Source organism: Falco naumanni, chromosome 6, assembly GCF_017639655.2.
Source record: "Falco naumanni isolate bFalNau1 chromosome 6, bFalNau1.pat, whole genome shotgun sequence".
Classification (NCBI taxonomy): Eukaryota; Metazoa; Chordata; class Aves; order Falconiformes; family Falconidae; genus Falco; species Falco naumanni.
The window spans coordinates 37,007,427-37,024,879 of NC_054059.1; the positions used below are offsets into that span (position 1 = coordinate 37,007,427).

General features: G+C 42.2%; 1 protein-coding gene across 2 annotated transcripts in view; it reads left to right on the forward strand.

The window, feature by feature from the left end:
- Positions 1-520: 520 nt before the first annotated feature.
- FKBP1B (FKBP prolyl isomerase 1B) overlaps positions 521-17,453 on the forward strand; it is a 65,587-nt gene continuing 48,654 nt past the window's right edge. The window contains exons 1-2 of one of the 2 annotated variants that reach the window (XM_040597749.1): positions 521-543; positions 16,073-16,120. Coding sequence is in view for 1 of the 2 variants with exons in the window: in XM_040597748.1 (XP_040453682.1) it covers positions 13,300-13,336; positions 16,073-16,120 (85 nt within the window). In the remaining variant the exon portion in view is untranslated. Of the gene's footprint in view, positions 544-13,057; positions 13,337-16,072; positions 16,121-17,453 lie in introns of those variants that run through there. The other variant, XM_040597748.1, reaches the window with a different exon arrangement.

Here is a 17,453-nt window from a genome sequence, read left to right on the forward strand (position 1 = left end):
TATATAGCCAAAATGCAAAAAGGAAGCCAAATTTTTCCTTTTTCCTTAAACTCTTCAGTTTCTGCAATATGTAATATAACATCATGCAAAGATCCTTGAGTTGACAAAGACCCAACGAGTAAACTCATGCACCACTGTAAGGCCCTATGAGGATACACCAGTTTGGTTCAATTGTATTGTTTCAGGACCAGAGCTGGTTCAGGTGGCCTGCCTCAGGTGGTTCCTTTCTTCCCTCCTCAGCACATCCTTCTCTGGGCTTGGACGGAGCTTGCGTATCGCTGAACATAAATTGTCAGAGTACCACCATTGCTGTTTTCAACAGCCTAGGATATCTAAGACAGCCACACTGGGCTGGCATATACAGCATAGGACTTAGAGAAGAGTAGTGCTATTCTGGAGTGGCAGCTGGCAACAGAGATGATCCCTAAATAGACCCTAGACTGTCTAAGATGGCATTAAAAGCTTATTTACAGGTATACTGAATGCCATCTTCAGCATCTTTTTGTAGTTCCTGTTTTGCCAGCATCTCCTTTCTGCTTTGATGTAAGTTGTGTCTTTTGCTATTTACATTTAAAAAAAAAAAAAGTTCATAAATTAGACCTGGGCAGAGGTTTACAAACTATCAATATAATCACTGTGGTTAAAGATGTAAGATTTAACCGTACACATTCTGCAACTTTGGCTGACTTATACTAAATATATATTTTTATAGTACTACCTGGGAAAAACAGATGTCTTGTTGAAGGCAGTTGGACCTCTGTTGTAAGAATTTTTTTAGTATCCTTTTTCCAGATATGTTTACTGAGGAGGGTGAATACCACTAAAGAACTCCCAAATTTATGTGAAGTAATCATATTATATTCTCATTCACAGCTAACTTGGTTTGTTGTGCATTATTTCATGAAGATTACATTCAAAATGAAGACTTTTTTATATTCAATGACAAGCCAACAGTGATGACTGGAATAGGTAAAAACTAAAAAGTTAAATATGCAGGTTGGAAGATTCCTTTTTATGCAAGACTCCTGAATTTTTGGTCCATGTCTGTGCTTGCAGTGAAACCATGTTTTTTAATGATTTTACCTTACCCATTGCTGACACAGATGCCCAGGCTATGCTTAAGATACCACACTGCCATCGCTGTTTCACTAGAAGCTCTGACTATTCTGTACTTCCTCAAAGTGGTAGCAGGATTATTATGTCATATATTAGTGGTAGCTTTTTACTCATAGTGGTTATAATTAATAGATTACATTAAAATACAATCCCAACAGCTCCACAAATTTGGAGAGTCTGTATAAGATAGTTTTGTTTTGTTTTAAAATATTAGTGCTTTGCTGCTTTGCTGTCTTCTGGATGTATTTTACTGAAACTGATAAAGCTATTCTATAGCACAGCCATCTCATCTACATTCTGAATAGTGCTTTAAATATTGTAACAAAACTATGTTGCAGCTGGATTCTAGCAACCTAAAATGTGTTTTGGATGCAGAAACTTCTGCCTCAGTAAGACTGAAATGCTCAGATGTTTCACTAAGGATAATGCGTGTTCTGCCTGCTATGCAGACATCTTCAGATCATGAACTACTCGTGGGGAAGATTGGACTTTCCTTGCTATTTTTTTTCATTTCATCATCTCTCATAGCATGCATCTGTTCTTCAGCAGTGTCTGTGACATTATCAGAGAGTGATACAAGGATGAATCTATGAGATTTGCCAGTAACAGAACCATCCTCAATTTTGGAATTAAGGACATCTCACAAGCGCTGAGGTCTTGAAAAATATTTTCTAGCAGAGCGACAGTGGGGTTTTCATCTATCTCTGAAAGCATTAGGAAATATGACTTCTTCTGATGTACTTATGTTTATTTCTAGTTAATCTAGATATCTAAGATACTTAGCTATAAAAACAACAACATCCACAAAGTTCCACTGGCATAGTAGTGAGGTGGTGAGGCAGTGAGGCATGATGTATTCACAGCTGATTATTGCTTTTTTCAGTGTTAAGATTTTTCCCCCAAAAAATATAGCACCTTTAGTTCACCAGAATAATTCACCTCTTGTGTCCTATCACACAACATCTTTACATTCTGTGGCAGAATTTTTTTGAAAATATGAAGCCAATCAATAAAGGTGCTTAGCAGATAAGGCAAGCAAAGGAGGTTCAGAGATCTCTGACTACAAGTAATGTTTGTAATACAATTTCAGTGAATGTGGGATGAGGCCCACTGAGAAATAAGCCTCATGGGGAGACACAAAACCTTTAACGAGTTTGCTGTGGCCTTTTAAAAAATCTTTAAGGTTCAGTGTTCCTTGAAATCTGCAGGGTTTGGATACACCACAAGGCCTATTCTGTAGCAATTGAGTTTGAACCTCAGGCTCCATTTGGGATAACATTTGAAGATCACAGGGGAGGTTTCCTCCCATGGCTTGTTCTGTGGGGTTTTTTCAGTGGGAGACAATAATGTGGGTAAGAAAATTCTGTGAGAACAGGATCCTCACATAGTACCTCCATAAACACCGTATATGACAAACCTAATTTGAAATAAGATTACCTTTCAGAGTTTATCTTTAAAAAAATATGTAAATAGTGGAAGATATGTAAAATATACAATGGGAAACAGTTTTTAAACAAGTTATACTTGGGATCAAAGCAAATTCCAAATGCAGGCACAAGGTGAATGAAAGAGACAATGGAATTCTGTTTGCCACAGCCTCATTTTTTAAAAACAGGATAAAAATAGAGCGGAAAAAACAAGCTCCCCTCATTCAATTAGCATATTTTTCGGGGGGGTGGGGGTGGGGGGGTGGGAAGTGTCACCCTGGCATGCACAGATCAATATAGCACACACTCAGAATAAAGGCCAGTAATTGAAAACTGTCCTGGCAATACTACAGTTTTCCGTTGAGACCCAAGAAAGTAATCTGTTAGTAATCTGAGACACTCCAGTGAGCAACCAGCCTTTGCACTGATAGTGAGCTAGATTCTGATCCTATTAGCATCTCTGTGCCTCTGATTAACTTTGGTATAACTCAGATCAGAATGTCACCTGTGGTTTAAACAAGATTTTTCAGCTGGTGGCACCTTGTCTGGCTCTGTCCTGCAAATTCCAGCTGGCCTGTCTCTGTTTCTTTGGAAGAGATGGTGGTTAGAAATAGCATACAAAGTCAAAAACTGAACACCACTGACCAAGCTATACATAACTGTTAGTTAGTGGCCGGCCATGAGTTTCCATGGTTCATAATGAATGTTAGAAAATTAGTCCAGCCCACATCATTGCAGAGGCTGAGCTACTCTTTATTATAATACTGATTTTACATTGCTGTTTCCCCACATTGCTATACATACTTTTTACCTGTCTTGGGATATGGTAAATACATCTTGTGTTCAGTATGGATCAGAGTTAATGGTCTCCAGCTTCTTAAATATATTTACCAGCCTGTTTCTTGTCTAGTGGGAGATCGGTACCTAAATATCTCTGAATCTGAGTTCAGTGTCTTGCTGGAAAAGCTGAGATTCAGACTTCATTTTCTCCTTTATTCATGGTAAAATAACTTTTTCCAGGCTAAATCTTGCTTCAAGTTAATTAAATTGATGTTAATATTCCTGATGACTTCAGAGGAAGACAGATCCAGCTCAATATGTAATAAAAATGTAAGAGTAATAATTTTTCTAATACTAATTTAACTCAGCTTTATAAAATGTTGAATGCTTTGTGGTATTTTTACTTCAAAAATATTTCTATTTAAAGCTACTCACCATGATTTCACCAATTTAAGTTGATGTGTCATTTAGTTCAGTACTTTCAAGAAGCTTGAGCAATGTATTTATTTTTCCACATTGACATTTCTTTGCCTTGAGATCTGATTTTAAAAAATAGTTATTTGTCACAAGCTAACTGGAACAGAATGTAAAATGATGCACAGTTAATAAAGATACAAAATATGTAATCTGTCAGAGCTGATCTACTGATCACACTATGTAAATCAGCATTCTTTTGACAGTGATATGCCTGTGTGCTGTTACTGCTCTCAGAATGGGATTTAATGCGCTAGCTAGCATGTTTTTAGGTGTATGTCATGCAAAGTGGGAAATATCTAAGGGAAGACTGTATTTTTTTCAGAAATATATTTAAGAAAACTGTTAAGAAGTTTGGTTAATTAAAAAAAAATATGCAAATTATTATGTAAAGGTAAGGCCCATTTTTTTCTGTGCAGGCTATACTCAAACTAAGGAGACTTCAGGCAGGAAAGTCACAGCTTTTTTCTAAGACTATTTCTTTTATACTTGCAGTGCCATAGTCTTACCTTTCTGCAGTAATTGCCTGGGCCACATGTAACAGGCTAGCTTGATCTGTCTAATTAGAGGTATCTAGTATGGGGACACATATGATGGCGGAGACACTGCCAGAGTACAGACAAAAGTTCTGAAGCTTCTTGTAGAAGTTCACATATTCTGTGAACTTGCTTCCACACTCTGTGATATACTGCCAGAGGGCAACTTTCCAAAGTTTGTTAAGTATATGACTGACTGCAGAGTGTCCTCTGACATGTGACCTTCAATTCTCTGAAATCCCCCTGGATCTCAGGGAAGCCACCAGAAATGCTCCATCATATTGTTGCAGCCTGAGCTATCCATCAGTCTTGCAGAAGTGTTGTCAACAGTCCTCTTGATGTTTGTGGTCCATGGACCTCTCTCTCTTCTGTAATAGAAAGGCAAATACCATGCAATTCTAACATAGCAGTCCAGCAAGTTTGGGGGAGTAGAGCTGGCAGAGTTAATCTCTGAAACCTTCCCTTTTGTGGTTTAGAGAGAGACTCTTGTGGTTCATTGGGGTGGGAAGAAGAGAACCAAATCTTTTCAGAAGGCTACTTCATTCTTGCTCCCAGCAAGACTGTTGGGCTCAATGTTTTTTTCTGGCTTTCACAATGTGGACGCAAAATAGTTGAGGAATTAGGAAGGAAAGCACATACAGAGTGGTTATGCAAACATGGTGACAGAGAATAAGGCAAATTTCTTGTTTAACTGTAGGGGTGGGATTCATCTCACAAATTAACATTTGTCTGTTGAGGTATATACATATGTCTGCCTACGTGAAAGCGGTACCCAAGCTCCCATTGGGCAACAGAGTTGAGCCTCCGTTCTCCAACGTATCTCTAGGCTTATACACCATAGTTGTCTAAGTCAGACCCTGCTTACTGATTCACTTAAAAGTCAGTGGTGAGAAATAGATACTTTTAGGGCATGATTCATTCCATCCTAAAGTGCCTAAAATAGATAAATGACTCTTGCTTTATGAGTCTAACTGAAGTACTCGGATAGGACGTAGTTATGGATAGATGAATGCCAAGGATTGATTGCATAGTCATTACATGTATGTCTGTTATAACCAGCAGATTTATCAATGATCAGCCCACTGATAGACCTTTCTAGACTTACATGCTTCCTACCCACATCCCTCCCACCACTGAATGCCCTCTCTGTCTCAAACAATTTTTTTGTGACTTAATATTCCCATATGTATACGCCAGTCTCCTGTACTTTCTTTATAAAGTAATCAAGTTTTCAGTGGTGTTTTGAAGAAGGATTATTTCCTGAGCTTGAGTTGGGTTTATGTGGAATAGAATCTTAAGGAAAATGATAGAAACTCCAGTAGTTATGTTATGAAAATTAGACTCGGCAGAAGAGTATGAAATGTTCTTGATGAAACATTCCTGTCTTGGCAAAGAGAGGGAATGAATGATCTAATAGGTCTTTCCATCTGTAAGTCAACATTCAGCTTCCAAATTATGCCAGTCTTTCTCTTTCATAGGCATTAAATGTATTTGTTTTCGAAGACGTGTCTTATTAGTACCTTCTTTTTTATATGATGAGGTAAATTTGTATTTTTGAAGTGAGATTTTTATCATTTGTACCAAGCATAACAGATAACTTAGGTACTTCTCACATGGCTAAACGCTCTTTACTGCAGCATGCATGCTCAGTTAGATCACTCTTGTTTGAAAGCCCACTGTGACTTGAAGAAGAAAAAAGGATAGTCAGGTTTTAGCAGATATATATTTATCCCATCTTGACAATTTTTAAAGGTCACTTAAACTTCATCTGCACTGGGAAAATAGTTTATTATTGTAAAGGAGCTTGGAACAGTGTGAGCTGGTCGTAACCCTGTATTGAAACTGGTTGGTTGACAGTGTAGACAGGGTCAAACTCTGAGCAACATTTATTTTGGGAAGTGCACTAGACAGCAAATTTCATAAAGTATATCAAAATTAGTTGCTTCTGAATCACATGCATTCTAGTATCTATTCAAGCAATTAAACCACGGTTGAGAATATTGATTAAGAAAGATCGTGAGGTCTCTCTCTGAATCAAATTTTGCTTGATGTATGGGTGTGTATGATGATAACAATTCTGATGGCCGGACTGCAAGAATAGTTTTGCTGTTGCTGTTCACTGGTAGAGCTGTTCTACTTTAGGGATGATTGTGGGACAATGTCAGAAGTATCTGAAGAGAGCTGCCTCCCAGCTGTATTTGGAAACTCTCGTAACAAATCACCTTTTACTTGGTCTTCCATAGAAATGTTATTTTTGTTAAACCTGACAGGGTCTCCCTATGTCTCCCCTCATGATATAAACAAATTATTTCTGAATATGTTGTAACACAAACCTGATAATAAAAGTTAGGCGGTGGTAACATTGTGCTGCTATCCACCTGCTTTTTTTAAGTGGTTCACCTATAGCTTTCTGTGTAGGCTGAAACAGAGCTAGTGGGTGATGATCTTAATCCATAACAAATTAAGTTAATTTGTGAGGTAGAATTGTATTGAAGGTCCTGTGGTGTCTACATTCTCACTGAAAGGCTGCAATGGTTTTGGCCTTCTGTTTTGTCTCAGATAAGGCCTTAATTTAGAAGAAAAAAAGATGAAAATACTGTCCTACTTCACTAGGAAGGATTAGCTGGTTTTTTTTCCATTTGAGGGTCAGTTTAAGCCTAAATAGTTCTCCAGGATTCAGCCACCTTGACTCCATAGGTGCAAAAACTAGAACAGCTGATGCAGCCTTGCCTTGCTGTAGGAGACCTGAAGGCCAAATGCTGGATCAGCCCTCACGAGGAGCTGAACACAGGAAGGATTAGTGTTTGTGTTTGTCTTAGAGATGAATGTAAAAAGCCTGAAATTTTCAGTGGCTGTCGTCAATCTGTTGACACTCACTTTAATTAGAGTTAAAGCTGTTGCTGGAGTATCATGCAAAAAAACCCCAAACTTTTTACAATCTTTCTGTGCTGTCCTACTTGTGGCCATCCTGGTATGTGTGCAACCTGCCTCTCTGCATGCTGATCTTTCTTTCAGTTGTAACTTCAGATCATTTTGGTCCGGAGGTTCTAGAAACTCATTAAATAGTGTTATAATTGCACATGCAGAATGAAGGAAAACAAATATGGCCTTAATTTTCTGAATCCATTACCCAGCTCCCTTGATTCATTTATCTGGAGGATTGAGAATGCCAGTTAATTTCTTTTCCACAGTTACATTTTCCAAAATCATCGAAAGACTAATCAGAAGCTTGTAGCTAATATTTGCGGTTTGTTTGGTTTTCTCCTGTTGTTTGAACTGCTTCCAATATGTCTTGCCAGTGACATTTCTTCACCAAGCAGAATAAATACCGAAACTATAGAGGAAAGAGTTTTATTGGAGAAAGCAGTAAATGTGCTGCACTGTAAATACAAAGTTTCTCAAAGTCACTGTCTTCCTTCTATAACTTCATTGGCAAGGAAATGACAGAGCTGGAATAATTAGTTAACTGTTTATAGATGTGATTCCAGTACTGTTCTGTTCAGTTTGAAAGACAGATCTACTTACATTTTTTAATCCATTTTTTGCTATGAAAGTTTGGATGGAAGCGAAAATCTAATCCTCTTGGGACGTCTGCTTATGATATTGTTATTATTGGAAATGTTATTTGTGAGACCACACTGCATGACCCTGAGTTCAGGCTCTGGACCCCAAGGTGTTACATTCATGTATAATAAAAGAGGACCTCTGCCCCTGAATTGTTTGCAATCTAAATAGACAAGGCAGAATGATCATTCTCATTATATAAATTAAATTCTGAGGCACAGAGCAACTCAGAGCATATCTTTAATTCAGCAAGCTGGCTTCAAAATGGTAGGCAGTGAAGCAGTATCAGCACAGCAATATGCATGCGTGTTAATTAGCCTGAATGGATGCTGCAATTTTATATTTATATTGCATCTGAGATGCTAGCTAGTTTTTACACATACTGTTGTGAAGTGCCCAGTAGATCTATTAGCTGCTTTGGAGCATGATGCATTGCAAATAGAACCAAAGTGATTTAGGGTCATGCATTCTATTTCAGGACTGTGGTTAACCTCGCTACCACTTCTTTATTTCCTTCTCTTCTTCATTCTGTAGGAAAAATATTACAGACTTATAAAGCAATTTAGGAGAAGGGATCTTTGGAGGCCATATGGTCCAGTTGCTTGCTTGAAACAGGGCTGATTTCAAAGTTTGATCGTATTCCTCAGAGCTTTGTTTGATAACTTATCTTGTGAAGACTTTTTCCCCTATATTTAGTCAGAATTTCCCTTGCTGTGACTTGTGTCTATTACTTCTTGTCCTTTTGTTGGGCATTTCTGAGAAAAGTGTGGCACCATCCTCTCCACCACCCATTAGGTAGTTGTAGATAGCAAGTGAGGTCCTTCTTTAGCTTTGTCTTCTTCAGGCTGAACAAATCCAGCTCTTGTCACCTTCCCCCCATTCTCCAGCCACTAACCACATTGTATTGGTTGGATTTGCTCCAGTATGTCACTGACTTTTCTTGTATCAGGGAGACAGAAGCTTGAGGGAGTGTGAGTCCATCTGAAGACATTAATCTAAACCTACTTTTTTTTGGAAGTGGTAAATTGCATTAATATTTCTGGAAGTGAGCTCCATTAGTTAAGTCCTGGTGTTGCAGAATTTTTGCCTCCATTCTGGAGCATAAGCTGCCAATTTCATGGTTCTAACAGCTGCTGGTGTGTATCCTGATGAGCTGGAGCTCTTCCCTGTGCTTACCTGAGGCGACCTTACCTAGTCCTGTACAAGTCTTTGAAGATCAGGAAGAAGACCTTCATAATGACTCACATGTAAGTGCTGTGCTAGAGAATAAGTGAATATCTGAGTTGGGAAGGGCCCAGTGAGCCAGAAGAGAATGCCAGTGAGAAGTGGCCACTTTCAAGTCAGTTTTAGCACTACTGAAAAATTCTGGCTGCAGTTTTGCACTCATAGCTACAGCTGCAAGAGGAAACTATGGATACAGAAGTGGATGAGGAAGATGAGGATTCAGAATAATTGTTTCAGGAGGAAGCTTTATTCTGTTTGGGGGCATTTGGAACTAATATCAGTTGTTAGGATGCAACTGTGCTTGCAGACGTGTGGTAACCAGCAGTGGTGAGAAGTGAGACAGGCTTCTTATGACAGTTTCATTGAGATTTTTGGTATGTTTTGATCTATTTATCAAAGAGCCATCACTGCAGGTATGCTCTCAGAATTGCTCTGGGCACCTGCTTTGAGGGAAGTCACTGATTCTGGCCTGACTCTGGTTGTTGGTTTTTTTGTTTGTTTGTTTGTTTGTTTTTTTTTTTATCAAAGCTAGTTGATGCACAGGAACATTTGCAGTGACATGACCTGCTGAGCTGTGCAGGCTGGTGTTTATTTTGGTTTGTTCTTTTCTGGTGTGGTGCTGGTTTTGCATGTCCTGTACACTTTTGGATGAAAACTACTTGACCGTGCATGTTGGTTCAGTGAGTGGAAAGGTCAGTATTTGTAATGCATTTTTAGTTTGCTTTCGTTATTTGTTCATAGAATGGTGGCTGGATTTCAAAGTAATACTGAGTCCTTCATGGATGCTGGTGAGGGAAATGTGTATTGTCTGGGTTTTTTTTGTGGCCTCCATGAATTTATAAGTTTGCAGAATTTGTGCTTTCCATTTATGGGCAATTTAGTGCTTTGGCCTTCCAGGGGAGTTCTTCATGTGCATATGGATTCTATTACACATGATTTGTAGATCCTTTATAGTTTTTAAAAACAGTGAAGAATAGGATTTCACAATAAAGGAACTATGAACTAAATTAAAACACCCTAAAAACTGGAAAACTGTTTGTCTTCCTAGAAGTGGAAATGCATAAATAGTTTGTAAACAGTGCAGGCTTTAGGGGTTTTAACTAAAGAAAATGAGATACTTAGCTGCTAAACTTTGAGGTTTGGGGTTTCTGCAATAACTCATAATGACTGTGATCAACTCTTTGTGACCACTGAGGAATCTTAGACATTGGAGTCATGTGGTTCCATCATAATGTTTGGGAACAAGGTTCAGAGACCCTTCAGCTTTTCCAGGCTGCTGGTTTTGTTGCCAGGATAGAAAGACGTGCTGTGGGAAGGTCTTGTGGTAAACTGCTGTTCAGAAAGGTGAGCTCTACAGAGCCTTGGAAGCTGAGACTAATGGACTTTATTCTTGATACAGGTATGCTGGATCCCAAAGCGGAAAGAGGTGGATGTTGTACAATAGCTTTCAAGGAGTGTTCTTTAAAACACTAATCTCCTGGTCTGCTTTGATAATTTGGTTTTAGCAATTTCCTTGGTCGTGGACTTTCCCTCTTAGCCCCTTTGTCTTTTTTGCCTCTCCTCCAATTCTCTGCCAATCCTAAACAGCTTTCCCTTGCATTTCAGAGGCTTTCCTGAAGATAGAGGACATTCCTTGTTTCAATCTTCTCTTCCAAGACCTTTGTATGCTGTGTAGTTGTTAACAACACTGTCTTTGAGGACCTCAGTGTCTCTGGTGAGTACTACAAGGTGAAAAGTAACAACATTGTTTGTTATTCAATGTCTGTGGTGACAAAAATTTTTTAAAATATTCACCCACCAGTTTTAAGATACTCTCTACAGATCCTTTTTTCTATCTTGGAATTTGGTCTCGCATTTCTTTCCATGTGCTTGGGAATACAAGTGTAGAGGATCTAATTAGCTTATGCCTGAAAGAAACTCTATGTCTGCATATAGGGACCCAGCATGGGCAAGAGGTCGTGGGATGGGATGCTTATAAATAGAGCAGGTTTAGACCTAGGTCAATGCTTGGTCCCTCCTAATCCCACCTTGCGGCTTGTGCAGTTTGCTGTTGGTGGGTTTCGCTTTTTTATTATGGTTGTAAGTCTGCCTGAGAATGCCGGGATCTGTGTTTAAGGCCTGTTATTTGTGATGATGCTTGGAGCAGATGTTCTGTGGTCCCTTCTGAACTATATCTATTATGCAGTTGAGTCCAATCTCCTTCTGTCACTAGACATGACTTGGGAACACCTTTTCTTCCACCATCATGGAAAGATGTGTAGCCCTGATAAAACGAAGCATGTACTTGTAAAGGCTAAAGGGAACGCAGCAAAGTATAAATGGTTTTTATTCATCAGAGTTATGCTTTCTGAAGTTCCAGTTGTCTGAGAGGACATAGACATCTGCCTAGAGCCTGGATGAAAGCAGCCCTTTCTTGTAAAGTCAAGGGCCTTACTAGGACACTGTGTACCTAGAATTTCACTTTATAACTCCCCTTATATGCTCAGCATTTGCCTTGTTGCTCTGTAATGCCTCTGAGGCACATCTGGGATCAGCAATGTTCGTGTGTTCTTAATACCTCTGTGCCACTTACCTCCTACCTGCCATTTTCCTATTTCTCAAATGCATCTTTCTACTGATCAGAAATCAAATGACGTTCCGAGACTGACACTGAAAAAAATCCCTTTTCAGACTTTGCACTGTTGCAGATATGTTCTGACGAACTGAAGTAAGTGCCTGCTTACTCTATATATGCTACATACAAATATAGAAGTCACTGGGGTGGAAGGCAGGCTAAAGGAAGCCCTGTCCAGTCCTTAGTACCGCTTCTGAACTTGTGTGAACTCATGCTTTTTCCTCACTTGCCTCCTTTCGAGAAGCTGCATCCAGCCAGCCCCAGTAATTTTGGAGCGGCTGACTCACAATAAAACATACATACAATAAATCATGCAAGTGAACAGTCAGTCTGATCAGAATAGTGTGAAAAGCAGCAAGGAGGAGGTCAGTTATAGTTCAGGGCGTAGATGCAAGGGCCACATGATCACAGTTACAAAACGACACAGTGTTTCTGCAGTTCAGTCATCCTGACAGCTGCCTTGTATAGATGCTTCTTTCCTGAATGGAATCTAGTTTGTAACAGATAAAAATCCTGAAAAAGCAATGTCAGAGAGTGCAGGCTGGAATTAGATGGATACAGACAGCTCTTTCAGTTGGAAAACTGATGACATTGAGGTTCCATTTCATATTTTTTAACCCAGAACACACAGAACTGTAAACAGAACTATTCCTTTAGCGTCAGTGGGAACTACGACATTCATGAGCACAGTAGGTTTATGGGGAAATAGGATTTTTCCTCTCTTTAGGGCACACTCGTCAGAAGTAGTTGTAGCTCTAGCACAGGCTTTTGCATCTCTAGTCTCACATCATGGGAGCACCAGAGCAATACATACATGGATTTTCTTATTTCAGACACGGGTTAGGGCAGGAAGTTAGCAATTCTGTTATGCACTGACAACTCGGGGTACCTCACAGTGGCCTGCTGGAGACCTGCCGCTGCTGCAGCCCCCGCCAGCAGCGGGTACACAGGCGGCTCCGGCCGGTGCGGACGCTCCTGCCTGCGTGGCCGGTTGCAAGCGGGGGTGGCTGCCCCCCGCGCTCGGTGCAGCCCCGTCCCGCAGCCTGCACGGTGTCAGGAGCGCGCTGCGCGGCTCCCCCGCCTGCCCGCCGTGCCTGCGCCCGGCAGCGCACCGCTGCTCCCGGCTCCCGCACGCGCCCCAAGCCCTCCCGCCGCTCAGACCGCGCGGCGGGCACGGTCGGACGCCGGGGGTCTGTGTGGGGGGTGAGACAAGACCCCCGGGGAAGCGCTCTGCCGGGCACCCACCGCGCGGGGAGTCGGCGGGAGCCCCCGGTAAAGCCAGCCCTGCCCGGGGGAGGGCAGCAGCACCCCCCGCACGGCCCGGGGTGGGGGGGCCCCGCCGCGGCAGCCCCCGGGCGCTCCGGGCGGGGGCGGGCGGCCCCCTCCCCTCCCCGGCCTCCCCGCCCCTGCCCCGCATTGGCTGCGGGCGGCTGACGGGCAGCCGGGGAGGCCCCTGACAGCCGGCCGCGGAGGGCATGCCTGCACTGGGGGTCCGGCCGCGCCGGGGAGCGGGGCCGTGCTGAGCCGAGCCGAGCGAGCCGAGCCCAGCCCAGCCCGTGCCACCATGGGGGTCGAGATCGAGACCATCTCTCCGGGAGACGGTACGGGACCGGGGGAGGGGAGCAGCCCTGCTGCACAGGGGCGGGGGCGCCCGGCTCCGACCGGCGGACCCGACCCGGTGGCGGCGCCCAGACCGGAGGGAGCCGCCGTCCCCGCCGGCGGGCAGAGGACGGAGCGCGGGGCCCCGGTGCGGGCAGATGGCGGGGTGGCAGGAGGGAAGGCACGGCCGCCCCCGCGCCCCCACGCCTCGGGCACGCACCCCTGATGCGGGAGGGGGCAGCGGAGCCAGGCAGCCGCCCGGGGTCCCGGCGGCGGGGGAAGCCGGTGGCTCCCCGGGCGGCAGCGCCGCAGCTCCCGGCCGCTGGGGCGGCGAGGGGGCCGGAGATTTTCTCTGGCATTCGCCGACAGCTGCGCGGCCGCGGGGCGGACGGGGGGCAGCGGCGGGGCTGGGCAAGGGGCGCGGGGGGCAGCGGCGGGGCCGGTCGCGGCCCCCGGCCGCAAACTTTACCCGGTGCCTCGCCCAGCCGCGCCGGGGGCCACCGGCCATTTGCGGGAGCATCCCTCCCGGCGGGGCAGCCTGCCTCCTCCCGGGCGCACATGTGGTGCTGAGGGCCGAGGTGCAGCCCGGGTGACAGTACCCTCTGCTTGGCGTAAGCCGGCCTTTCCAGTGCCGATTTGGTGGTGGTTTGCTCTTCTGGGGCATTGTAATAGCATTTCGTAAGGTTTGGGGTTGGTTTCCTTTTCAAGAGGACGTAATTTCTAACATACGGCCATACGTATCTTTATAATAGGCCAGATTCATCCTTGGCTGGTACATAACCGTAAATAATTTGTTCAAGCCGATCTCAGCTTAACTTTCTTGGCCCGGTGTCTTTTCTTTCTTTGTGTACGCTTTTAAATTGGCTTCTCCCTCTGTGCTGTTTAGCTCTGGGGATCAAATTCTTGTCTTGGTTGCACAGATGTAAAAGCAGAATACGTAACGTGGGTATAAGTAATGTTGCAGGGCTGAGAGCAGAAAGAAGGGTGGAACTTAATCTCACAATAGTAGTTTCTAGCTATTAAATATATCAAGGCTGTCTTTGTAAGCAATATGCTATTCCAAATAAGGTTATATGGATTAGTTCTCTTGGTTGCAAGTCTTAATCAAAATCAGCTGACTTTAAACACTGTCTTAAAACCACAGCTAGTCAGTGGTCTTGAGAATCTCTGCTTTTAATTCAGCTTTGATGTGAATTTGCGTAGCTCCGTTGCCTTTGCTGGCGTTAGACTCACACAGCAGATTATGTGTCAGTAAGGTCTGATACTCCTTTTCTCAGACCTCTGTGTAATAGTAACTCATTTGAATAACAACTGTTTTACCAAGGGTAGGATTCATCTCACCTAAGTCTTCTCAGGTTAGGTGGTGAGTCTAAAGCAGTCTTCTAGGGGTTTTTTTCTGCAGTCATCTCCAGAGAATAATCCATTTTGCCTTTCTCTGGATAGGCTGGGTTTCTCTCAATGCCCTGCTAATTCTCCACTGTCAACAGAAGAGGCCCAGGAGACTGCCGTATGATCATTGCCTGTGTTTTAGATAGCTAGAGTTAAATGAGATGAATCCCATGACTGTACAGCAGTGCCCTAACTGGGTACCTACTTGTACTGCATTTTGTGCAACCCACAGCTGGAGATATTCCAGCCAGCCAAGCTGATGAACCAGGCTGCTTAGATGACACTTGGGAGCACCATCTTCTCGATTTCATGTTATAAATCTTGGTTCATTGTATTAGCCTGCCTTCCTGCCATTTTACTGCTCATGGTGGTCTTGGCATATAAGCCCCAAGTATACAGCTTGTGTGTTACTTGTTTTGTACCCTGCAATGCACTCTGTAATGCATAACTTGTTATCATGTTAATTCAGACTAAAAGAGGCCAGAAAGCCAAGTAAGATAGGAGCCTGCTTTTCTACCTGAACCCCCAGTTTCTAGCTTTCTGTTAAGGGTGTTCCTTAATAATCGATCTCATTCATATTTTTAAGCTCTTCTGAGCCTTAGCCCTCCCTCAACCAACATAACCTTGATTTTTCAAGTAATCTGCTTTAATGCACCTTTGGCACCTAATTGAGCCTGGAAAAATCTTTCCCTAGTTTTTAGTGCCTTTGGCAGCACAGGTAAAATGGAAACGGTAGTTTCATTTTCCAGTGGCAAGAAAATAATTTAAGCTCTTTTCTCCTTTCAGTATGAAAATTTTAGGAGGAGTTACCAGGTTCTTACAACAACTCAGTGTATCACTGCTTTAGTGTTGCCCAATGCTGTAAAATTAAACTGCTTTTGTATGTGAATTTTTGTTTTAAACTCTTCCCTGCTAATTAAAGTAGCCCTTGTTAGAGCTGTCTTGAGTGAAAGGCATTAGAACTGTGAATACAAATGGACTTTTTCATAATGTCAGCCTAAGATTTTATTTGAAAAATTACAGCAAAAATATTCCAAGAATTTTAAGGTTATAATCAGTGAAGCATTGACAGTCTTTTTGCACTTACAGAATGTAAATGCCTATATAATGCACACATGTATAGGGAAACTTATGTAAGGAAAATATTATTTGGTCTAAGAGCTGAACAGGAGCCAAGCTGGGATCTTCTATCCTAAATGATACCCATTCCTGTCTTTCATATTAGTAATTTGATAACACATAGTCAATACAAATCTCAGTCTAGCATTTTTTCTTTTAAAAGATAAAACTGCCTAGCCACACAGGTCAATCAGAGAAAATGAAAGAACAACCTTTTATACTTTTAACAGGACGGACATTTCCAAAGAAGGGTCAGACATGTGTGGTGCACTACACAGGTAAGGCATGTTTTGAATGTTCTCTCAGTCCTGACTGCCTTGCATTGAAGAGTGATTTCCCATTTCAAATGTGTTTGGTGCATTTTTTGCTTTGTTCTGTCACTCATAATCCATTTGATTATGTTCTGATGGGTTTTCTGAATATTTCACTTCTAGCTGAGCAGTTCAGGCTACAGTACCTAGAGGTGCCTGCTAACAGATTTGCCACTATACTAGCTAATGAAATCGAGCATGAAACTGAAAATACTGGGCTCGAATTTTTCTAGCCTCTGATCTTGATATAGACAATTGATCATTGTATATATCTTAAAAGCATGTGTCTATGTATTGGCAGTAAAATTCATTCCAGATTGAAGAGATCAATACAAGGTCTATTTAACACCTGCTTTATGGACTTGTATGAATCTTAAGTGACGAGTTGGTTAATGGAGCTGTTTATGCTGCATCTTTGCGCAGAGGGGAAAATGTCCTTTAAATCAGTTTGTGACACTGTGTTTTGTATATAGTCATGTAAATTGTCAAAAGGATGCAAAGACCTCTGCAGTCTGAGTCCCCAGCTGGGAAGTTCACATAAAAAACTGCCATTTTATGGGGTTTTTTTTTCCTTAAGAAGGCAAAACATAGGTGATCAGGTTATTGACAGCTACTGATCTGGGCCTGGATCGGTGAGGTAGTGTTTTGCCTCTAGTGTTCAGTATTACAGGAAAGTTCTCACTGGTAGCTGTTCCCCTCTAGCAGTTTTGCACTTGCTTCTGTAGCTTACAGCTGGAGCGAGGTGGGAGCATTTTCCAGTAAAATTAACTAATGAGGTAAACCTATTTGTGTTTTCAAGAAGCTTTTTGATACAGTTTCAATAGTATCACTCTTCAGAACTGTGAATTAGTGCGCTGGCTTAGGATATAGGATGTTTGGGTTTAAACTTTCTGTGTTTGTATATTCAGTGTTTTGATCTGATGAAGATTGCTAGTTTGAATTAGAAGCAGTAAAACACATGCGTCTCCCATGCCAGTCTCAGCTCTTACATACATTCTTCTGTAACTTGGACCTGAAAATAGATGTTTTGAAACTATTTTTGTGAAGATACTGAAAGATATGTTTCTGTTCCGGTCCAAATTTCATAAGTTTTTGTGAGATAAGATTGTCACCTCCCACCCCCAACTAGTTCAAGATAAATTTAAACATCAGAACTGAAACAGGCAAAAAACAATTTGAGGCCAGTGGCTCCCACCAAGTGCAATTTTGCTGGATAACTTCAGAGTGAGTGTGAATGGTAAATGTGGAAACATAACAAGATGCTTCATATTCTTATTGCTATTGGATACCATCTTAGATG